Source organism: Zeus faber (genome assembly GCF_960531495.2).
Source record: "Zeus faber genome assembly, chromosome: 2".
Taxonomy (NCBI): Eukaryota; Metazoa; Chordata; class Actinopteri; order Zeiformes; family Zeidae; genus Zeus; species Zeus faber.
In genome coordinates this window covers 35633259-35658189 of record NC_137189.1, presented here as the reverse complement: position 1 = coordinate 35658189, position 24931 = coordinate 35633259, and the positions used below count along the sequence as shown (strand labels likewise).

The 24931-nt window shown below is 43.4% G+C and overlaps 1 protein-coding gene across 2 annotated transcripts; it reads right to left on the bottom strand.

Moving 5' to 3' along the window:
• Positions 1-258: 258 nt before the first annotated feature.
• LOC307227529 (polyprenol dehydrogenase-like) lies at positions 259-24931 on the bottom strand. Of its 2 annotated transcripts, XM_079996883.1 has the most exons (7): positions 24816-24919; positions 17059-17166; positions 16407-16475; positions 10494-10595; positions 9510-9717; positions 5731-5938; positions 259-2877 (listed from the first exon to the last, which is right to left on the bottom strand). In XM_079996883.1, exons 1-7 carry the CDS (start codon positions 24913-24915, stop codon positions 2695-2697), a joined length of 978 nt encoding a protein of 325 aa, XP_079853009.1. In that variant the 5' UTR covers positions 24916-24919; the 3' UTR covers positions 259-2694. The 2 variants fall into 2 exon arrangements, with proteins under 2 accessions (XP_079853009.1, XP_079853008.1); XM_079996882.1 differs by lacking the exons at positions 259-2877; positions 5731-5938; positions 9510-9717; ... (1 more) ...; positions 16407-16475; positions 17059-17166 and adding an exon at positions 18029-20970 and having other exon boundaries at positions 24816-24931.

The following is a 24931-nucleotide window of genomic DNA, read 5'->3' as shown; positions in this document are numbered from 1 at the left end:
GGTCTAACGTCTGCGTTGGGCTGTCCCGTTTCATCCCCTCCTCGAAAAACAATTTGACAATAGCTGAAGGAAAAAAAACGATCAACCGAAGCAGGAAGGGCCTTCCAACAGGATGGAAAGGAATCACAGAGAAAGCTTCATCCCCGGTTTTACAGATCCCCCGTATTACGACCGGTTTGCACGACCGGTTAATCAGTTCTGACATGTACCCGGGTACGTGTTGAAATGACTGGCAACTGAGACTGAAGGGCTTTCGGCTGTAAGAAATCAAAATCTTTTATTACTGATTTCAATGTCACAGTGGGTGCCGCACACCTCTCAACAGCTGCGTTTGGCAAAATCACAATCTCAAACACTCACTTCACGTGGCGCGAGCCGAAGACACGTAAAGGATACAAAGTGCATCGTCGCAGCGATCGTGGTAAAACTCAACGAAATGTAAAATACGAGATACTGCTGCACAGTAGAATTGTATCTTTATAACAATAACAACAACAATCAGCCAGGGTGGTTTTACGAGACACACAGAGCGGACCCGTTTCCCACTACAACACTTAAAAGCACAAAGTGTGACAATCCCGTTCGTCCCGGATGTTTTTGACACGTGTAGAACGCTGGTCCCGATGACTCCATTTCAATGATTTTAACACAGCTCTGTCGGCATCACATACACATTTAAATGTGAAAAAAAACCACTTACGATTGTAAAAAAAAAATAATAATAATTATAATTTCTTTGATTATGGCACCACAGATAAAATGTTTCATCACAGTGAATAAGAGACGGCAAAAATACACACTTTTGGCAACTGATTGCAAGACCGTCCCCGGAGTGGGGCTTGTCAACGTAACGCGGTAAACTCATTCGTTCATGTAGGGCGTGGCTTCAACACAAAAAAAAAAAAAAGCTTCCAGCTTGGAGTCCGGTGACTTTCGCTTTGGTCATGTTCTCACATCTACCCTGACATGTTATTTCTGTGTTGTGGGGGTGGGGGTTCAATTCGTAATAATAATCCACTGAACACACTTTGGTTGGAAAGAGGTTTAGTGGAGATATAGAAGATATCTTTTCGACAACTTTGCTTCGTTGTTGTGAACATTTTGGTAGATTCGGCGATGAAGGAAAGGTTGAACTCAACCAAATGACCACAGTGACTCCCGAGATAAAGGAAACTACGGTAAAGGCTGAATGCATAACCTTTATTTCAAGAGCTATACTAGCGATTGATAGTGCACCTGCTTTGAAAAAACCCCAAACACCCTCCTGGTTGCATCCCTCTCCTTTTCTCCCTCATTTACTGCCATAACTATGACAGGAAGAAGCCACGTGAATAATTGCTGTTCCAGTTTTCCTGGACCTGATTATATGTGTGTGACAAATAATCTATCGAACTTGAACTTGTTTTCAATTAATGCTATACTTTATGGATGCTTTAATTGCTTATTTTAGGTAGTCAACTGACACCTGGCCAGGGACTCCAGGTAGAAATGTTTATATTAACGTGGTGTTGAAGAAACGACCATGAAAAATAACGGATCGAAAAAAACAAGACAAGGCGCGTGGAAATCCTACAAATCGTTCTATTGGTTCAGGCGTGTGGCAAAGGAAAAGAGAAAAAAAGCGTCAGGAGATTTCAGCTGTTTGGTTGGAGGGACTAAAAAGATAACGTTATCAACATTAATAATTACAGAATACAGGTACTCCTCACTGAACCACCTACCTGTTTAACGTTCGGACTTAGGACCAGCCCTCTGACCAGTCTGTATTGTACACTGCGTCACGGTTCTCAGTGTCAGTGTCGTTCCCTCAGTCTGTCAGTATTCACTACACTCGCGTTCACAATGGCCACGCCCCCTTGCCGTGAAATAACACGGGTCCTCACTTATCGACCAATTCACTTAACGACCCGGTCTTAGGAACGGAACGCTGTCGTTGAGTGAGGAGTACCTGTACAAAAACATAATTCATTACTACGAATACAGTTACTTCATTTTTTTTTTTGGTTTGTTTTGGGTCCTCCGGGAGAGACAGATTCGACTTTTTCCCCCCACGATGGCCACCCCCAAATGATGTAGGATCCCACCCGATCCATTCGACTGCACAGTGTAGAGACGGAAAGGTAGTTTTGGGGGTTTGGGGTCGTTATAGTGTACGCGAGCAAGCTCCAGACATTCTAAAATGGGCGACATGTTTGATGTGCTTCTTGGTATCTTTTAAAACAATTGATTTAAAATTGTAATTTACCTATTTATTTAAAATCGGGCCTATTCTCTCAAACGAGAACCTGTATGGGATCAATATCTGATACCGGCATCTGTGCAACCAAGGAAGAAACTCTTTTTAATTTATTTGTCTATTGATGGTGTCTACAAATAGCAGCAGCAAGTGGGAACCGCACCTAATGGGGTTTGGAAGGATGAACAATGCTAACCCTTAAGCCCATGCTGTATCATCCTCTTGGTGGTTGGTGGGCGAAGTCCCACGATCAGGACGTTTCCTTTTAAAATGATTAATAATTAAATTAATAATTAAAATAAATTATTAGATAAAAAAAAAAAAATATATATATATATATATTTTTTTTTTTATTAAAGGAGGCAAAAAAATAATTATTATTGTGGCGGTGGCGATTGTGGAGCTCGTCTTTTACACAGCTGTGGGGGTGGGGTGGTGTGGGGGGTATTTGTGATCTCTCAGGCGTCTTGGATGCCCACGAGCGCGCAGCTGCGTTTCCACAGCGCGGCTTGTACATCCGCCTCGTAGGTGACGTCGGCCGACGGCCTGTTTTCTCCGTTGTAGATGTAGCAGCTGCCGACTCCCTCCATCTCCGGGGCGACGGCGGCGTGGATAGCCGTGGACGCACCCTCAGCTGGTGTCTAGATGTTGGGGGGCAGGGAGGGGTAAAAAGTATTTAACTCTTAAAACACACAGCTCAAACGATCATTTTAAATGTACTTTTGCGCTCGCCAACTTTCCTTTATACGTGTGATTTTCTACCGCTAGAGGGAGCAGTAGCTCATCACACTGCGACCAATACAAACAAAGGAGTCAGAAGGCAAACTGGGTACTTTAACTCTGCGACAGCGCTTCATCTTCTCAACGCTTCTACGATATTCATTTTGTTTATTTTTTTTGCCATCTGACAGTTTGAGAGGTTCACGCAGAGAACCACGCCTCTCTCACTCTCACGCCCTGCAGCACATTTTTAACAACAGGATTCGCCATCGTACAACTTCTGCTTAAACAAAAAGTCGGTTTTTCGGACACGGATGAAGTTATGTTAGGATACATATTGACATTTTTTTTTTCATGTTTAGAGAGTTGTCACATTTTACACAAATATCAATCATTGCACTTATCTCACATTTCTCCTAATTGCATCGAAAATAATGACCGAGGATTTAAGAATTAGACTATTTAATAAAAAGACTATTGTGATGTCAAGCGTATCAGGTCCGATGCCAACAAGCCCTTGGTATCCAAGCATACGAAAAATAAGCATAACAACATCGGAATATGCTTGTGTCAGAAATGTACAATATGAGTATCCAAAATCATAAGAAATGCAGTCATAAAACTATGTGAATCCAAAATGAATTTAAGGAGATTAAAGCCAAATTCGGCCATCGAGACATGGTTGGTCGCGGCTCATGTGAACCATCGATTGCGATCTCCGTCCACCAGAGGGTCAGAAGCTCTTAACGCTTGACGACCGCCATCAGTACAAAAGTATCCCAAGGAGCAAAGTGGCCCCCCTGCAGGGAGAGCTGGAACTGCCTTCAGAAAACCGTGAACGCGGCACCAGACTATTTTAAGCGGTGAATGCCCGGTTTGTTCCAAGGGTAAAAATCGCACTTCTGAAGCAGACACAGCTGGCACCCAACACCAATTATTCAATGGCCGTCGGGGGTGGGGGCGAATGCGTGACGAACGGCCAATCCGGCGCGACCCTCGCGTGCAACATCGCCGGCAATATCCGCTCCCTGCGGCCGCGCGCTAAGCGCGAAGTGCGGCCGACACCACCGGACTTTCCGCCGCAAGGAGAGAGATCACCGGCCAGGAAATGAAATGTGGCTGCTAATCCGTGACGGCGGCTTATTTCCATTACTCTTTACATTTATAGGTGGGTGGGCTGGCGCGCGCACACACACACACACACACACACACACACACAGACACACACAGACACACACACACACACACACACAGACAGACACACACAGAGGCACAGAGGCCGGTTTCAGGATTAACTAAATGAAGCGCAACAATAAGTGCACTGCGATAACCATCTGAAAGCCGCTCTGCCTGCTCTCACCGGACAAAGGAGAAGTCTTGGTTCTCCGAGCCCCTCCCTCCCTCCCCCGTCGCATCCCTGGTTATTGATTTTCCGCAGACTTGTGGAATATTTTCCATAATGTGAACTCGTTTGGAAATGAAGTGATGATTGTCGACAATCTGCACGGCCATAATACATACTTAGTGGCGTTACTAACGTGAGCGAGGCCGTGAGGGCTGGTACGGAGTGTTTCCACCGACCCTCCCGGCCCCCCAGCTGAGGGAGGCTTTGTTGACCGGAGGATTTCGCAAAACACACACGGCAGCTCGAGCAACTGATCTCTTCTGTCTCTTCCCGTCTCTCGGGGGCCGCTCGAGCCGCTTAGGATTCTCTGTCAGATTCACCGGAGCCGGAATCTGGGTTACGGCCGACGTTCCACCGAGGGGCATCCGGCTGAGAGGTTTTGTAAAATCATAAATGTCAAAACTTGTCTTTCTTATTTATTTTTATTATTATTTTATTTTTTTCCACTGACACACTGTAAAAAGTTTCGCTACAGATGAACACAGAAGAGTGCGGCATTTCAAAGGGTTTCTCTTTTAACGAAAACATTATGGTCTATATCAGGGGTCTTCAACCTTTTTCACCCCTTGGTAGATAGAGAAACCGAGCATGGATCCCCTAGATCTTTTTAAATACGATTTTGTTTTGCATTTTCAACCTGGCCTATAATAACATATTTACAATGCCTTCTTAACCTATTTATAATACTCAGTAATGATGCTTACGGTTCCTGTGTGTTTTAATTTTCGATTTAAATGTATTTCCGTTAGTTTAGTTCCATAATTAGACCAGTCTGGTCTTAGACTGGTCTGTATGGAAAAAAATACATTGAAATCCACCTTTTTCTTGTTTTCCACAAATATAATAAAGGGTTCAAAAATCTGAAATAGGGATTGAAATACTGTTTAGGCTTTTCATTACAACTAGTCCAGGCTTGACTACTATAAGTAGAGCAGTAGCCTCAAATCTCAAATGGCCTATAGCGCAAGGGGGGGGTTGCGATGCCTTGGGACATTTTGAGGCGTATGTTTCCTATCAGCAAAATATTGGTTCAAAAAATCCCAATGAATGCTACTTCAAATATAAATTGCAACTGAATCCATGGCAATATTTCAATGTATTGTATGCCCTAAAAACCTTGCTCTCTCTACCATGGAAAAAAGAACCATTTCAGACAAAAACAACCACCAACTGCTAACTTATTGTAAAAATTGATTGCGTCTTTGCGGTCTCTGACAAAAAAAAAAAGGATTTCTATAAACCCCTGGTTTACAAGACGTTCCCTGCGTCTCACCCGTAGCATGCTGGGTACGGCTTCGGGAACAAGCCGGTTGAGGGAAACGAAAAAAATGACGAAACAAAAATAGAGCAAAAGAAAGACAAAACCCACCCTAAACAGCAGTTTGTTGAAGGGCTTCTTGGCCACCTTGGCGGGGCCGCTGAGGAAGTCGTACAGCGCCGTGTCCACCATGCCGGGGTCCACGGCGTTGGCCGTCACCGGGAAGCCGCCGGCCTCCAGCTTCTTCTGCAGGTGGTAGGTGAAGAGCACCAGCGCCAGCTTGCTCTGGGCGTAGGCACCGTGGGCGCTGTATGAGACTCTGGGGACGGGGAGACGGACGGTCACAGGGTGGTCGGCCGAAAAGCACGGAATCAGGTTTGGTGCTCGAGTCAATCATCAGAGACATGATCCCATTATCTGTCCATGAATTGAACACATCAGGCACATATAGGGCACTCCAAGTATTCAGAACGTCCAAAAAGATAGAATCACAGTGTGTTTCCAAAAATATCAAACCAATAAAATAAACCTTGTTTCACTGTAGGCATCGCCTCGGCTGGAAAATGGGTAAAAAAAACGGCTACTTTTGTTCACTGGCAGTTTCGGAAAAGTGATTGAATGGGTTCTACTGTATGATATCCAGAACACTAGTTAATCAAATAAAACTCAAATATGCAAGACCTTGTGTGGTGAGAAAAAAATCAGGTCATATCTTTTCACCAACTTAGAATGCAAAATGATGTGAGAGACATCTCAACGGCACGACAATACTGTACCACCATTACAACAATAATTGTACAACAATTACAGCGATTTATTCCTTCCTTGTTGCCAGTGTTGCCCTTCTCGGAGGACGTGACATTGTTTTTTAGAAACCTAAGGACATTGTGATAATGGACCAGTAAAAAAATCAAAATATATCAATGTATTTTATACAAATATGCAAATGTGAGATCTGTGTCCAATATATTTGACAATTCATAAGAGAGAACCCCCCCAAAAAACACAGAAGTGACAAGGACCCCCTTGCTTCAGCCCTGGTGGGTTGAATGGACTTTAATGGGATGAATTAAGAGTTTGATGTGTGTTAATCTTTATCGTTTTATAGCCTTGGGTTATTAGGTTTCCACTGCGAAGCAGGGAAACCTATTGTTATCGCCGGAATTCTTATTATGATTAGGGGTACAGCCCGTAGAGCTATTATTAGAAGTTTCATCCAAATCGATCCACATACGGAGCAGATATTAGCGAGGAAAAAAAAAGACCACATTTTGAGCGATTTTAACACAGACGAGCCAGTACATCTAACGCCGAAATATGTGGAACCCGGCAAAAACTATCTGGAACATATACTTTCGCATAAGCTCTGAACACGGTTGAGGTGTCGTTTAAACCGCTATTTCACAAGGATCTGGTGGTTTGAAAATCCTCCAAATCTTTTTGCATATGGAGCAGATATTAGTGAAAAACCGAACAACTTTGATCTAAAATATTCAGTTGGTGTCATCGACGTCATGATGTACGACGTCTTCATATTTTTTACAGTAAATATACAGAGACTTACCTGGTAGATGTCCGTAGATCTGTTTGATTGATATTTTAAATCTGTGGTCCAAATTACATTGCCGGATTAATGAAGAAAATAATAAACAATAACACTGAAATGTGCGACTGAGTGATGTGTTCAAGATCCAGCGAGGCATCAGAAAAATAAAAGCTGTGCAACGGTAATTACTCACAGAAATATCACAACGTTTTTCGTATTTCATGGAAAAATAACTTACTGAAAAGGTAATCCAAGGAAAAAACTCAACTAAACTCAATTAAATAACATGCCCAAGCCCGACCCGGCACCAAACGGCCACCCGTCTCTGAGAGTACAGCTCTTTTTCCACAGACAACACGGTGAGTTATAGCAATGGGAAGTTCTGGTTTACAGGCAAACATGGACGGTTGTTTTTAAAGACAGGAGGGTTGCGCTGTGTAGACCGCATAGTCTTTGCGCCGCGAGATGAGCAGCCAGGAGACTACGGACCGGGGGGAGCCCACGCTGCCTTCAAGTAAATTCGGAAAATCGTGCTGCGTTTCATTGAAAAAAAAAAAAAGTGAAAGAGCGAAGTGAAACGTGATGCACATATGCAGCTGGACATTCTGAACAATTTGCAATTGGGGTCTCTCTCTCTCTCTCTCTCTCTCTCTCTCTCTCTCTCTCTCTCTCTCTCTCTCTCTCTCTCTCTCTCTCTCTCTCTCTCTCTCTCTCTCTCTCTCTCTCTCTCTCTCTCTCTCTCTCTCTCTCTCTCTCTCTCTCTCTCTCTCTCTCTCTCTCTCTCTCTCTCTCTCCATTTTCTGAGCACCCCTGCGATGCAATCGATCACATCTCCATCTGGAGGGGCGCCTGCGGCAATGCCCTTGAGCAAGGACCCTCCCATCAGGGACAATATCGCCACTGTCACCGATTACGGCATCAGTGAGGGAAAGGAGGAAGCTGAGGGGCTGGGGGTGAGGGGCTATCACTAGGTGTTGTAGAAAATCCAATATTGGATTTCTCCATGGAATATGGTGGAATAAGTGTCTTAGATTAGTGATAGGGCGCCACAAGGGCTTCAGTTCAGTAAATAGGCAATAAATAAATAAAATTGATTTCTTCCACTGGGTGTCAAGGTTGTGATTTAGAAAATTATTGTTCTATAAAGATGACATTAAAAGCTGGACCTCACGGGGAATTCTCTCACCCTGCCAGCACACCAAGACTCCGCCCCGATAAAGTTTTGGCCAAGATGGTGGCGAACGTAAAAACTCGGGTCGAGGCTTCAAATCGTCTCCTCAGAAACCAACGGCTGACGTGACAGACACTATGTCCATTTTATTAAATTTTTTTTAAATACAGTCCATGATTGGGCCCGTTTGTGAAACGCAGAATACATGCTTTTCTTATAACTACTCCAATATTCATCTTGGGTACTATCAAATTATATTTCAAAATGTAAATGTGTTTGGAAAGATGCAGGACATCCCCAAGACTCCTACCTAGACCTCATACCAGGTTCCTTTATGAACAATCCATTACAGTAGTTCCAAACCTCAAACCTTATAGTTTAATGACCATATTAATAAGCTTCTTCAAAGTGATTAGTTATGATTATATAAAAGGAGAAAATGCTGTGCTATTAGACCCAACTGCAATGGTGTATTTGCCTAAGCCTGCAGGTCGGAGACCGCTCCCGATCTAAGGTCTAGAGCCTATTTGCTTTCTCTCCTCTCCTCCAGTGATACGTGATATGTGACTCCACAGACTGAACTGTGATAAGAAGCAACCACTTCCACTTTCAGAGCGTCCGACTAACATAGCACACTTAGTATTTTACAAATTAAGAGGTTTTTTTTTGTTTTTTGTAATTTGATGAATGTCAGCAAAAATTAAGAAAATGGGTTTTATTTCGATGAAAAGAAAAAATAAATAATAATTATAATAAAAAAATAAAAAAAAAAGACGGTGGGGGCGGTGGGAAAGTAATGAATTTGGTTAAATGCCCGAACACCGGCTAACAGCGACAACCGCGGCAACCCTAGCAGCCAACATCCGCATCCACTTCATAAACATTTTGCATTCATCTGCCGGTTGGAAAAACAACTCATCACATGCATCCCTCCAAGAATTGAATGACAATTGCCCGGCCATTTCTTACTACATGTGTGCATGTGTTTGTTTGTTTCAACTGCCTGAGGTTAAAGTTCAAGGTGGAATAACGGTCATGGCAAAAGCGACCATGCCGCAGCTACAAAAAAAAGTGTCATTTCCAGAGGTGATATATGTCGATCGAAAAACAAATGAACTTTTAGTGAGCAATACGCTAATCTAGTGAGGGTAACAGACTGGCCGCTCCTCTTGCCTGCACTGCAGATCGTCCATCTTCAGGACGCCTCCGTAGTGCGTGGCCGACGCCATGTTCACAACGCGCGAGCCGCGGCCGTGCTTGCCAGACTTCTTCAGGGTGTCCAGCAGGAGGTTCGTCAGCAGGAAGTGGCCCAGGTAGTTGATGCCAAAGTGGAACTCAAAGCCGTCGGCTGTCTTCCTCTCCGGGACCAGCATGATGCCAGCTAGGGACCGGGGCCGCAGAAACGCAGAGGAACACGGATTATTATTCGGTTATGTGCGTTGACCTTGAAAGACCTCATTAGTTTACTCTTTCAAAAAATAAATAATAATAATTTTTCCATTATCCTGTCCTTTGTGCGATGGAACACCTATGTCTCCACCATGCGTCGGCGGGAGCCAATATTGTACTTGGGGAGTTGCGTGGGAGGCGCTGAATAATTAATTGGGCTGTTAGGAATGTGGGAAAAGGGGCTGACAGGTTGACCGCCCCCGCCCACTTCTCTGCCGTTGGCCCGGGAGGAAGCTTTTCAACGGGAACTCATCGATTGAGAGACGGGCTCTCGCTGAGAGACATCTTAACAGGGCTCATTGGATTAGGGTTGATTGTATCAAAGGAGAGTTTACAGCTGAGCAAACAATAGCGCTGAGGTTGAGAAGACAAGCTGGTGTTTCAGGTAGCACTTTATTTGAATTTAAAAGCCCACGCACGCACGCACGCACGCACGCGCACACGCACGCACGCGCACACACACACACACACACACACACACACACAATCCCAACCCTAAATAGAATCTCACACGACTTGTTAAAGACAATGCACTTCTGTGAAGACAACAAGTATTTGCCAAATAGACACAAAGCAAAGATTTGTTTTACACTCAGAAGATGTAGAAAGTGTTATTTGGCCGACCCCAGTCGGAGAAAAATAAAACCTCAGTAAATTTGATCTCACATATCACAGAGCACATGTCCACCATGGGCTGGAGTTCGTTACCGTTGTTGATGAGGACATGAAGAGGCAGACCCCGGGCTTTGAACTTCTGCACAAACTGTCGGATGGAGCGCAGGGAAGCCAGGTCCAGGAACAGGAACTCAACTATGAGGGGGAAAAAAAAATAAAACAAAGAAAAGATATTATCTGGTTCGTGCGGGGGGGATTCTCATCATGTCACCCGGACACAGATGGGGTTTTTATAGTTTATAGTTGCTGGTCAGGTAGTTACCGTCTGAAGTTAAAGCCAAAGTCGGACCCTCCAACAGCTAAAATAATAACATGTCAAGATGCCAATTCGCCCGCAGCGACTCCACATCACTCCGCTTCCCTTGTCCATCAAATGCAGCAGAGAGTGGCAGCTTGGGCACGGGAGGCACCGGGTGTAGACGAATCTCAGGAGCAGATGCACAAGTCTTTGTGAGCGTGGTACTGCATCGAAATGTGACATTTCCGACGCCAGATGACGCACATGTTAGTGTTTGTAGGGCTTACTGTGTGTAATCACCGGGTGTCATGACATTTCACTGCATATATGTATGACCGTATGTATATGTATGTGACTAATAACCTCTTGAATCTTGAGATTATATTTTCTGGCGATATTACACGGAGAGTCTTTATTAATTCCGCCGAACCCGTCCACTTCTGCTTTGGGGGGAAAAAAAAAAAAAAAAAAAAAGTCTCTTTCAAGTTTAGCCACTTAAATTGACTTTTATTTGGAAGCATCAATTACGATCCGGACCAAAAAAAAAAAAAAAAAACAACATTTTGCGCGGCGACCATTCCAAGTCTGCACTTGCCGGAAAAAGAGAAAATCATTTAGCCCCCCCCCGTACGAGGTGGTTTCTTTTCGACAATGGCCATGTAACCCCTGAGTCACTAACCCCTGAGTCACTTGGCGCCGCCCGGGCCTTTTCCCCACCCAGCGCTCTAGCACACAATTAAATCAATTAATGTTTCCCCCCCGTTCAGACTACACTCTGCGATACACTAATTACGCAACGCTCCACTAGAGAGAGGAAGTGTGGACTCCAGCTCCGCTGAGCTACAAAGTGTTTGTGACATCCGCTGCATGTGGACGCTCTAATTAGGAGTGGGTCATTTGTGCGGGTGGGGGGGTGGGGGTAGGGGTGGGCGGGGGAGTTATGCAAAGGTTTCCCTCGTTAATGCGGCTTGACCCAAACAAGGCGAGATTATTGTTACAAGGCTGAAGGTGGGATTTTAACAATCGATTTAATTGAAGGAATACATGGCTCCACTGAGATGGAACCCAGGTCCCCGCTTGCCTCCACATCGCTCCACCAAAGCTACGTCAAAAGGCAGGATGGCCGGCACCGGGGGGGGGGGGGGTTTAGGGTGTCCAATGCTTGTATTCGATACCATCGCTTCCTCCTCGAGCGCAAAAGGTCTTAGCTCATTAACAGGGATCCGTGTGCTTTTTCTTTACCTTGAGCTTCCCGAGACGCCGAGCGAGGGGGAAGAGAAAAATAAAGTAAAATAGTAAATTAAATAAAAAAGTAAATAAACTTCCAGTATCCTACATTATTTACTCCAAGTGTTTTGATCCATAAGAAAAATAACCCTCTGCTTATAAACAAGTCCGGTCAGGTGCATATAAAGCCATTAAAGAGAGCCATCAATGATTTAAACGTTGTCACAAAGATATGTCTAGATATCCTTATTTAATATGATCACAGTATGATCACATAAAATGATGACATACGCTAAACTCTGTCATTAAAAACCTTATCTGATTATACTTAAATCTGGACCTATACCTGTGAGTAACTGTAGCTTTGCAGCCACTGTTGACTACTAGCTTGCAATATACAGCCTACGATGACCAAGATGCATCCTAGAATGTCCTCAAAAGAATAGAGAAAAACATTATAATCTTTTAATCGTTCTATCTCAGTGTAAGCCATTATTGGAAAGAAGAATTTACTGTTCCCTATAAATGTAAAAAAAAGGAAATATTGGCATAAGTAGCTAATTCACTTTATTCACATGTACTTGAATATGTGCAGTATACCGTACACATACACAATATATAGTGTATGTACAAATAGCCTATCCTATATACATTAGTCTATTCTCTTCACTTCTATTTTGTGCCCCAACTTTGTATTATCTTTTTGAGTCTTATTTAATTTTTATTTTGAGTCTTATTTTATTTCATTTATATTATTCTATTCACTAACTGCTTTACGTTTTTAGAATCAGTTAGTTTCAGTTAGTTGCTAGGTAGAAAGGTCAGCTATTCTATTCGGTTTAGACCTTATTGTGCATAATCTCTGGGTGCATTGCAAAGACATTTCACTGCATATATGTATGAATGTATGTATATGTATGTGAAAAATAAACCTCTTGAATCTTGAGAAGAGGGTGCGTTGTGATGGCACCCATTTCCTGGATCAAGTTGTCGGAAACAGAAGAAAACTGCGAAACAAGGGCTCTCAGAGCTAAGACAAAAGACAAAGTAAGCACTCGGGGGCGTCCAGATCACCGCCTCATTTCGTTCTTCTCTTGTTCTGAACATGTGTTTTTGGTCAAAAAGTTCTACTTTCTATTCTCCTGGTGCGTTGCAAAGTCATTTCACTGCATATATGTATGAACATATGTATATGTATGTGACAAATAAACCTCTTGAATCTTGAATCAAATTTGTGTTCTGTTGACTGCTGCGTACCTCAGAATCAGGTTTTGCTCAGTTGAAGTGGAGGGACAGCCCAGCAACACTTTTTTGACCACTTCATTTGTCAGAAACTTTGATTTTGTTTGTCACGTTTGGTGACATTCAGTTGTTTTGAACATGGATGTATGTATGATTTCCTCTATCAACTTTTTAGTTGAAGCTCTCGTGTGGGATGTTTCACATGTGAAAGACTGAAGGGGCGTCGCTACACTCGCTCTCTGACGACAGTTCTGGGGATCCGCCAGCGTGTGCGACAGGGTTAAACTAAAGCAAACACGCCCCCCACCCCCCACAGCGCCCCCTCCGTCACTCTCACTTGTCAGTCAGCTGTCACCGTCCTGGGAAAGGAATAGGCAAGGGAGGGGGGCCATGGTCAAAAACAACCCAGACAGGGGCCTCAGGCAGTAACCAACAATGAACCATAGCTACTTGAAGTCTACTCGGGCGCCATCTTGGCAACGCTCCCGGGCGGTAAAAATCAGAGTCCTATAATGTTCCAAATGGGGAGTCGTCTATAACTGAAGTTCTGTTGCACGCATTCCCCTCCAGAGCTCCGCGAAAGAACCTGCAAACCCAATTAACCGGTCTCTCTTTGAACCCAAAGGTGTGGCGAGTGACCAGTTCTACGCTGTGAGTGCCGCCATCTTTTGGTATTTTGGATTTTCCCATTAGTGAACAAGAGGATTGAATCATGATAATTCATTACACCCACCCATTTAGCACGGCGGTGAAGCCGAATTTGGCACCAATGTGACCGAGGGACACAAGAGCTTGTGTGTTTCAGAGCTTGGAGTGCGTGCCAGAGAACGAACGCTGCGGGAGGCGAGGACACGGTGATGCCGGTGCCAGAGCTGGAGGGTACATGGTGCCGGGCAAAATGGCCATCTGGAACGCACGCACGCACACGCACGCACGCCCCACTCCATCTTTATTCAACAGTTGTCAGAAATAAAAAGCCGGCTGGGCGTCCACGTGTGTATGTGGCTCAATTGAGACCTTGAGCTTTCTCGCCATCGCAAAATCGTCAGAACGATATAAGGACGGTGGCTGCAGACTTGATCAAAAAGAGAGTCCTTCTATGGGAATTTGTGGGTGAGGTTGAAAGAAAGGCAAATAATAATACTACATTTCAAGAGCAAGTGGAAGGCACTCTTTGACACACTTACAACACCGAGATTGTGTCCTTATTTCAACACCCTATTTCTGGGTGAAAGACCCAGAACATGATCTTTTCAGCCCTCATTTTATGAAGACAAACCTACGATGATGTTGTATTTTTGTCTGACGTGGCTGACGTCCAGTCGACAAACAAGCAAAACCCATTTTCCATCCAAGTTGTCACGCCTACCGCCTACTCCATCTCCCCCTACTTTACCTGCCTCTACTCCACCTCCCTTTAGCCTACCTCTACTTTACCTGCCTCTACTCCACCTCCCTTTAGTCTTCCTCTACTTTACCTGCCTCGACTCTACCTCCATCTCCTACTATACCTTCCAATTGAATTTACCAACCTCAACTTCATCTCCCCCTACTCTACCTCCCTCTACTTTACCTGCCTCTACTCCACCTCCCTTTAGCCTACCTCTACTTTACCTGCCTCTACTCCACCTCCCTTAAGCCTACCTCTACTTTCCTGCCTCTACTCCACCTCCCTTTAGTCTACCTCTGCTTTACCTGCCTCGACTCTACCTCCATCTCCTACTATACCTCCCAATTGAATTTACCAACCTCTACTCCATCTCCCCCTACTCTACCTGCCTCTACATTACCTCCCTCTACTCTACCTCCGCTTTACCACCCTCTACTCAAACTTCCTCTACTCCACCTGGACTCTAACCTCATCTCCTACTATACCTCCAATTTAATTTACCACCCTCTACTCTACCTCTACTTTACCTACATCTACGATACCTCCACTTTACCACCGTCTACACTAACTTCCTCTACTATAGCTCCTTCTACTATACCTCCAATTTACCAGCCTCTACTATACTCTCCCTCTACTTCACCGCCCTCTACTCTACATCTAATCAATAGGGACCTGATGAGGGGAAACCACGATTTTCAGCAATATCTTCATGAAAATATATTAGTTGAATCTTTACTTCATCAACATAAAGATGTGATACGATGCAAAATTGCGTCCATTATTTTACGTTTATCTGTTTACTTTCATAGGCGTCGATATTCAATGTCTATTAATGAGACTATGTACTGCAGGGCAAAACATACATAAATAAATAAATAAATAAATAAATAAAAAGTGGACATGCGGGAAAACGTGCGTCTTACGAGTTCATCCGTCACAACCCCAGTCACCACGAGCTCTCATCGCTCTTGCTCGCCATTGCGAGGCTCTGACAGCCGTATGTAACCCTATTTGACTACACGATGGCGCGCTGTCGATAAAAATGAGGGCAGCCAGGTGCAGACGTCGAATCAAGAGGTGCCTTTTAAACACCGACAACCCCCCGCCCCCGCCCCCGCCGCTTCCCTCCCTCTGCCCAAAACTTTCCATCTGAATCACATCTGCATGAGAATGCGTTTTGGAAAACGTGGCACGTTTCGTCCTTTGATTTTCGACTCCGCTGGCCTCTGATTCATGTTTTGGGGTGGTGGTAAACAGAGATAGGCTTTTGGTTGAAAACAAAATGCTGTTCACTTCAACGCACATGAGACGAGGGAAAACCTGGATACCCGATGAAGAAGACTGGAAAACTTACAAGTAGGTCTGGGCAAGCACCTACGATATATTTTGGGGATGACTTGGTGCTTTAATAAGATATTAACACAGAAGTGAAACAATCGTTGATAATGTGGATAAAATGACTTTCCTGTAATTTAGCCTTAAAGGGTAAATTGAACGATGTCACAATTTATGATAATTGAAATCACAAACAATATCACATCAAATCTGGTAAGTAGGGCTTTGTAATAAGAATAAATAAATAAATAACAAAAAACAGAACAGAAATATCAATCAATATCTATACAGTATCAATACAAATAATATTCTGTGTTTAATATGTAGCTGTATTCTGTGTATTGGGAGGTCCAGGGTTGACAGGGCCACCGGGGACCCATTCTGAACCATCTTTAAATGAGCTTTCAAACATGGAATACACCCGACACAGAGAACATGGGTGAGCGGCAGAGGAGGGAAAAAGGAAAAAAAGAGACACAGAGCAATACGGAGAGACAGAAGCACGAAGCTTTACCTTTCCTCTCGCCGTCTGCTTTTTGGATCTTCTTGACAGCTTCCAGGCCCTCGTCTTCTTCGTTCCCGGCTAGAAAGGATGAAGATGAGAGAAGCTCGGTGGGGAGACGTCCACTTGATTGAGAGTCACCTCCCCGCAAAGATTAAAACCTCCCAAAATGGAGTTTTAATCCATCCTGCTCTAATTTGTATATTCACTCATTTGACTTTTGTGTTTGAATCAAATACTGAATAGCCAGTGAGAAGACTTTTATTGTCAGATATTATTCAGTCCTAACCTCTATACCTGTCTATACTATAGCTAGGGAGACAGTGAAACTAGGATCATTCATTGGTCCATTCTATTATTGTGGTAACGTCTTGCTAATTAAATAATAGTGACGTTTAACTGTTAGTCAAAGACCCCACCGTGACAACCACTGCTCCATAGCAACAGCAAAAGTTAAAAAACGGGGTAAATTAGTTAACATAACATAAAAACACTGGTATATATCTGGCTTTCAATCTTCAGAACTATTACGCAGGATAGACCCTTTACTAGTTTTAAAAAACACATTTCTGCTCATAGATGTATCACAATTAAATTGGGGTCATGATTTGACTGGTTAAACTGAAAACATATTGACCCAGGTTGTGTAAGTGCAATAGCCTACCTATTATAACATGCATGCCAAGGCTTGCCAGATGTCTCGTAGTCTCAAAGCCCATTCCACGGGCGCCCCCAGTCACTATGGCAACCCTTCCATTTTGTTTGGGCAAGACTGTGTAAGAGGAGAGAGGGAGAATGTCCACAAATTGCCTGCCAGTACCATCTCAGTCCATAACCACAATCGTTCACTTTAAAAAGGACCTTTAATTTTAATGTATGAAGACATGAAGAAATCACTTTCTGCCACAAGTTTACCCTTTTCTTTTTTTAAATAAGACATTTAATTCGGGTCAGGGAGTGTTATTGATCCGGACTCTTGACCTTGCGGGGAGAGAAGGCGACTTTGAGATGGTGTTTGCTTTAACTAAAACCCCAGCCAGCCATCAGATAGGGCTCATGCACGAGGGCCATATGAGGCACGTGGGGGGCAGTAGCTCCTCCTCTAGTGATCGAAAGACTGCTGAAAGTGCTGAAGTGTCCTTGAGCAAGACACCTAACCCCCTAACTGCTCTCGTTGAGCAGGTGTGGGTCTTGCAAGGCGGCCGCTGCCATCGATTCATGGGGGAATGTGAGGTATGCACTGTAAAAGGCATTTGACTCGTATGACCAGAAAAGCCCTATAGAAACGCACCCCATTTTACTGTATTTTCAACCACACAAAAGCCCAATCAGTCCAAGTACTTATTTAACAATACATCTGGTGATAACATTTTAAAGACTTTTTTTTGCCCGGCGTCCATCCCGTAACTATCCCGACACTAGCTGAGTAAAACCACAATTGCAGCCAGCATTGGAGGGGGAAATTTGTAACTGTACACTTTCATGAACTACGGAATCATGTTTCAATCTAGAAGGACAATCAAAAAGAAATCAAACAGGAAAATTTGTTGAATAAAAGCTTTACTCACATATTTTTTGACATTGACTTTTTACAACATCCTTGGGATAGCATGATTTCATCAGTATGCATATTTTTTTGTCAGAAACGAAGAGACTGCTAAGTTCTAGCTGAAGCAAAATTCAAACTTTTTCAAAGACATTTTTAAGAAGAGTCATCGATTGAGATAAGCATGCGCAAGAATTGTTGAAAGAACATCTATTATAATTATAATAGACATTAAATAAATGGTTTCAGTAATGATGGTGCATATTCCATAATCTGATTGTGTATACATCATATGGCCAAGCCCTTTCTTTTGTTGATCCTCACAATGTTGAAAAGGGTGCAACCATTGATGTGGCAAAATTGAACCTCTCTTGAAATTTGACATTTGTCTAAACATTGAAATATCAATATATCACTTGCTAATTTTGCCCTTATTTGCTTGGACTGCATACAGTAAATATCTAAACAACTGTTGTTATTGCAGCCTCTATTCTCTGCTGCCAAAGTGCATCTATTGGCTCCCACCCACTTTTAAGGGAGCAAACCTTTTGCCATAAAGATAGTAAGATGGCGGAGTCTGCTGTGTAATGTGCTGCAGAAAGTGAGAGCCCCAAAGAGCCTGGAACAAAGAAGCAAAACAAAGAAAGAACTAAAAACCAGTATCAACATTTGAAGAGCTTTACCACGATCGAGAGCTCTCAAGTGGAACAAAAGACTGCTTTCCTGGTTTGTTTTCATTGAGTTATGGTTACCTAGTGCACCATCTAATAGTCAAAAAATAGCAAAATGCAACTTGAGCAGCAAACGTTGTATAATTTTAATTGCCTGCCCTGATCGGTATTTGCCTGTGAGGCCATGCAAAAATAAATTACATCTACAATAAATGAAAGTTGTTATATAGTCAAAAGCACATGCCATTCTATAGTCATTTAAGTGGCTGGGCCAGGGCAGCACAGCTCCCGTCCCATAAATCGTCATCATCTAAATTGTCCTCATCAGGCTCAGGTTCATGGTAGCTCCTCGAGTTCTCATAGAGGAACACCTGCTGGTCCACCAGGGCTGGCGCAATGCGGTTCCTCTTACCGCAGAGAACAGTGCCTGAGGAGCTGAACAGCCTATGGCATGGCACGCTGGTAGCAGGGACGCACCAGTACTTCTGCAGCACTTTGGGGAGTGTGGGGAACAGTGCGGCATGGCACGACCACCATAGCAAGGGGTCCTCATTCAGACCCAGGATCCGCTGGGATTTGTAGTTGCTCAGCTCCTCCACCACCTGGGCGTGGAGCTCCTCCTGGCTTTGATCAGCGTCTGACTGGCAGAATATGGCAGCCAGGGGGTTATCCTGGGCAGCACTGCTGGACGGGTGCTCAGCGAGCATGGTCTGCTTTTTGCAGGGCGGCTCATCAGATAGTGGGGAGAATTCATCCAGGCAGGGCTGCTCTGCGGTCTGCTTCTCCAGAATTGCTTTAGCCTCCTCGATTACGTTACTCTCCACCTGAGAGCGTTCCTGGGCTGAGAGGAAGGGCAGCCTCTTGTAGCGGGGATCAAGGAATGTGGCAATGTTGAGAAATGTGGAAATCTCCTGAGTTTGCGAGTAGGTGCTGGACAATAGCTTGGAAATGATCTCTTTGGCCATGCTGATCTCCTTAAGGTCGCCTTCTTTGGCTTTGAGGGTGGTGCTCAACAACATGTGAAGAACAGGTCGCACCATGCTGATGGTGGGATGCCTACACGAAGTGATAAGGTCTGCTACAACTTTGAAGGGCTGGAGGACCTCGATCAAGCCCTCCACCATGCTCCAGTCGGCACCCTCAAAGCTCAAATGGTGATTGTTGGCATTTTCTACCAATGTGGCAGTTATGGCAAGCTGTTGTTCCTTTAGTCGTTGGAGCATTGCCAGTGTGGCCAACCAGGATCGCCCCCTATCTCGGATAAGAGCACGGTGAGAAAGGCCATGCTGCTTCTGCTTCTCTCTCAGCAGGTACATGGCCATAGCCGTCTCACGGAAATGGTCCACAAGTTTGCGGCAGCTTCCCAAGAAACTGTCTATCCTGGGCAGCCCAAAGGCCTCATCCATGCTACGGTTGATGGTGTGTCCCAGGCAGGGCATTTGGACAGACAGCTCCAGGAGCGAGCATGCCTTAACAATGTCCAGGGAGCCAGTGGTGGTGACACCACTGACTTTGTGAATTATGCCCCATTCGACAAAGGCCTCGTACATGGCTCTTGTGATGTTCTCGGCCGTGTCGTCCTCTTGTACCTCAAATGTTTTCAGGCACTTGCTGCTCACAGAGAAGCCCGTTGTCGCATTGTGGTTAACTGAATGCATGGAGAGTGAAATGTAAGTTCTATTCTGCGTTTGGCTTTGCCAAAGGTCTGTGGTAACACCGCAGTTCACCACCCTGGCCAGCTCTGTCAGGACAACGTCACGGGCATAGCCATACATCTGGGGCAGGATTTTAATGGCAAGATCGCTTTTGCTAGGCGGCGAATACCTGGGATCTGCAGTCCGCAACAAGGCCTTGAAAGTTGGCTCTTCTACTACGGACACTGGATACATGCCCTCGCAGATGAAGTTGATCACGGCTATGGTCAGGTCGTTGTGGCGTCTATTTTCGCAGCCCAAGCCCTGTCTGGCACTGGGATCAGTGGTCTGCTGTGGGTAAAGGCCTGGGGGTTCCGGCTTCCTCCTGGCGAAGGCCGAAGTGAACACCTCACGTACATGGCCCGTGTTGCTCTTCACAAACTCACTGAACTCGGCAGGGTGGTTCTTCTCTAGGTGGTATGAGAGGTTGGAGGTGTTCCCAGAGTAAGCGATTTGGCTCATGCACACACGACAATATATGCGTTTCCAGTGCAATATGCAGCCATCTGCATCTGTGTCAAAGCCAAAGTATCTCCAGATTTTGCTTTTGGCCCGTGGGTGTGCCACAAGATTAAGACCAGAGGAGGATGCCCCCGTACTTCGACCCTCCATTGCATCCTTTGGTAGGCAATCCATCTAGATGCCTTGGTGCAATACTGAGGTACCTAACAAGAATAGTAGAGTTGAACATTTAAAATAAAGAAATCATTGTTCATATCTGAAATTAGTCTTGAAAAGGATAACAGGAATTATTACATTTATTTCACATTAAAATACCATGTGTTTAAAGAATTTAAACATTATTTAAAGAATGTTCATGTCCAACTATATCTTAAGATTTATAAAAAATAAGCAGAACAAAAATACTTAGTCTGAATTTGGACATTATTCTCCTTCCCAACTACAATCAGTGTCTAACCCCAAAACATCTTGTGAGTCAAGCCTTAAGTTCATGTTATGGTTTATTATATGGCTCACTTTAAACATACAAAAGCCCTAAACTAAATCTCTGGCGACATACTTCACAAGATTACAATTGGATTCCAGGGTACAGACCTTCCATTGTTCCAAAAGTAATTTAGAGGGGACACAATCAAATTCATTGTTTAAGTTATTTAGGACAGAAAACCGGCATCGGTTACTGATATCACATGTTTTGTATGACAATAATTTTAATTGTGATAAATCCTTCACGATTGCCTAGACTCTATGACAGAAGGAGGAATTGTAAGACAGGATTCCCTAATACAAAATACAAATACACTGATCAGCCACAACATTAAAACCCCTGACAGGTGATCTAAATAACACTGATCATCTCATTCCAATGGGACCTGCCCAGGATATATTAGGCAGCAAGTAAACAGTCAGTTCTTGAAGTTGAAGTGTTGGAAACAGGAAAAATTAGCAAGCAGAAGAATCTCAGCGAGTTTGACAAGGGCCAAAATGTGATGGCTCGACGACTGGGTCAGAGCATCTCCAAAACGGCACGTCTTATGTGGTGTTACCGGCATGCAGTGGTTAGTACCCACCAGAAATGGTCCAAGGAAGGACAACCGGTGAACTGGCGACAGGGTCATGGGCACCCATGGCTCACTGAATCCCATACAACAGTTACTGTAGCACAAATTGCTGACAAGGTTAATGCTGGCTATGATACAAAGGTATCAGAACACACAGTGCATTGTAGAACTGGATCATGGAGCAATGGAAGAAGGTGGCCTGGTCTGATGAATGACGTTTTCTTTTACATCATGTGGTTGGCCAGATGTGTGTGCGTCTTTTACCTGGAGAAGAGAAACCTTGGGTCCTGGCATTCGTGTGGATGTTCCTTTGACATGTACTACCTCCCTAAACATTGTTGCAGACACCCGATGATGGCAACTGTATTCCCTGATGACAGTGGGCTCTTTCAGCAGGATAATGCGCCCTGCCACACTGCAAAAAATGTTCTGGAATGGTTTGAGGAACGTGACAAGAGTTCAAGGTGTTGACTTGGCCTCCTAATTCCCCAGATCTCAATCCTATCGAGCATCTGTGGGATGTGCCGGAAGAACAAGCCCGATAAATGGGTACCCCACCTTGCAACGTACAGGAGTAAAATATCTGCTAACGTCTTGGTGACAGATACAACAGGACACCTTCAGAGATCTTGTGTAGTCCATGCCTCGACAGGTCAAAGCTGTTTTGGCGGCACAAGGGGGACCTTAACAAAATTAGCCAGGTGGTTTTGATGTTGTGGCTGATCAGTGTATGCTTTTAATGAGACAGAGCAGAATTTATATGAAACCCATTAAAGCAAATAATGTACAGATTGCTCACTATCTAAACTAGTGGGCAACGGATTAATGGGTCGGCTGATTAATTGGGCGGATATTTGCACATTTTGTGATAATCAGCATACCTCTGCGCTCACAAGGCCGATAAACAAAAAATGTCTGTAGGCTAGTGTGAATAAAAATATCTATCCCTTCTCTCTGACAGTGAGTGGAAACACACGCCGCTGCAGCGCCCACATAGCCCCGCCTCCTCTCACTCACTCGCTGTCTTCACTGTCTCATTCGCTCCGGTTTGTTATGGTGTTAGCTCATTAAAGATGGAAAGTACAGAGCCTCCGCAACCTGTTTTTAAAGAAAACAGCAGGTTTGCTGTTGGAAATACTTCACATTTGAGGCAAAACATAAACCTAAGTTCAGAGAATTTAGATGGAGTTTTTTTTCCTTTCCTCCTTATTTATTTTTCATTCATGAGTTGTTGTTTTGTTTTTTTACCAAGTTTAGTTTTTTGATTACATGTGGACAATGTTGTTTAACTTGTACTTTTTTTTTTTTTTTTTTAATAAGTGCACTGCAGAGACAATGCAGACAATAACAGTGTTAAATAAATGTTCAATTAAGTTCAGCAATTTTGTGTCTCATTTGTTATTATTATTATTATTATTATAAATAAATTGTTCTATATCTTTTTTTAACATAAAAAAATAATAACAAAATGATATCAGCCACCCCGTTCTCTAAATAATGGCCACAGAAAAAAACATACCGGTCGACCACTGTTCTAAACCAGTGGCGCAAACTCAAACAGCCTGGGTGTCACTGGCCGCTTCTTCAAGCGGGGGGCTGTGCTGAATTTCAAGAGAAAACCGAGTTGGTTTTTTTGTCCATTTTTTCTCCCACACACATTAGTGAATTGCCTCGCGATACTGTTAGAAAAACAACTTAACCATTAAAAAAAAAAAATCTGTCTTCTATCTATTTATATATATTTTGTCTGGGCATCTGACTCCATACTGCAAGCCTACTCAACCAGCGCCTGGGGGCTGAATGTGGCCCGTTTATAAATCAAAACTGTCCCTTTGAATACATTTGAAAGTTAGCAATGGACAGTATAGACAAGCAGTATGTATACATCAATATAAAACCTGAAATAAAAAAACTTGCTTATTTAATGCTTATTATGTGTTATTATTTCAAGATTTTCGAGTTTTGGAAATTGATGCAAGTATTTTGATTAGTAAGGAGTGGATTATTTTGTTTTGTAATGCGTTTTAACAAATAAAAATGTCCTGCTGAATCCATCTGGCCCCTTGACAATCCGGCCTCTCGTCGAACGCAGTTGACTCGCTCTGATCTAGACTAAAGGCATTGCTGCTCATTTCAACCTCCTACTAACTCAAGTATAACAACAGACTAAATTCATTTACTCCTACAAATACTGAATACACTGTATTGGAAATCAACGAGACTAGAGTTTAAGAGTGAGATTTCTGATTTAAAACACGTATGGGTAGACTCTTTTATGGTCTAGATGGACGTTTCATGCGTGCTTTTATATATATATATATATATATATTATTATTATTAATAACGTGTCCTGATTTTATTGTCATTTACCTGACCGCACAAAACATTTCCTAACAATCACAATAAAAATGGATTGATTGATTATATAATACAATTGATAAATAAATTTAGGATTTCAATTACGGACATAAACGCTACTCACTCGGCATGACACAACATAAAACGTCACGTACATACAACCCTAAATCGATGGAATACAACAAGACGGTAAGGAAACTAAAGAAAAATTTATAACAATACCTATTTAAAAATAGCGATTCGTAATACAATTATTAACAATAATCTTTGGTTTAAAAAAAAAATGGTAAACCGAAACTAAGGTGTAAACTACTAATAAGGCATGGACATATATGCGCTGGTTGCTGATGCCATTTTTACCTTGACCGTCAGGCATAATAAATAAGAAAATAACATGCAGGAAATTACAAAATGATAGGGATCGAAAGGAATGATTTAAGATGACAGAGTGGTGTCCTCCTGACACCACCCTAGACCGACAGAAATGTCATGTGAGAAATGACATGAATCATAGAATAAAATCTACTGCTAACAACAACAACAACAACAGCAACAACACGGGGGAGGTTGCGCTCACAAATGAAATATGTTTGGGGGGAAAAATAAGGGAGCGAGTAGATGTGTCTGACCTGGTAAGGTGAAGGATCTGTTGAGCAGCTGATAAATGAGAACTTTAATCCCACACAGGTAGACTCTCATCAGAGGCAGGAACACGGCTAGCAACCACATTCTGTTTCCGTCTGCG

Excerpts from the sequence above, each read along its gene's own strand:
- LOC307227529 (XM_079996882.1), bottom strand. The coding sequence starts at position 20,941 with ATGGATTGCCTACCAAAGGATGCAATGGAGGGTCGAAGTACGGGGGCA.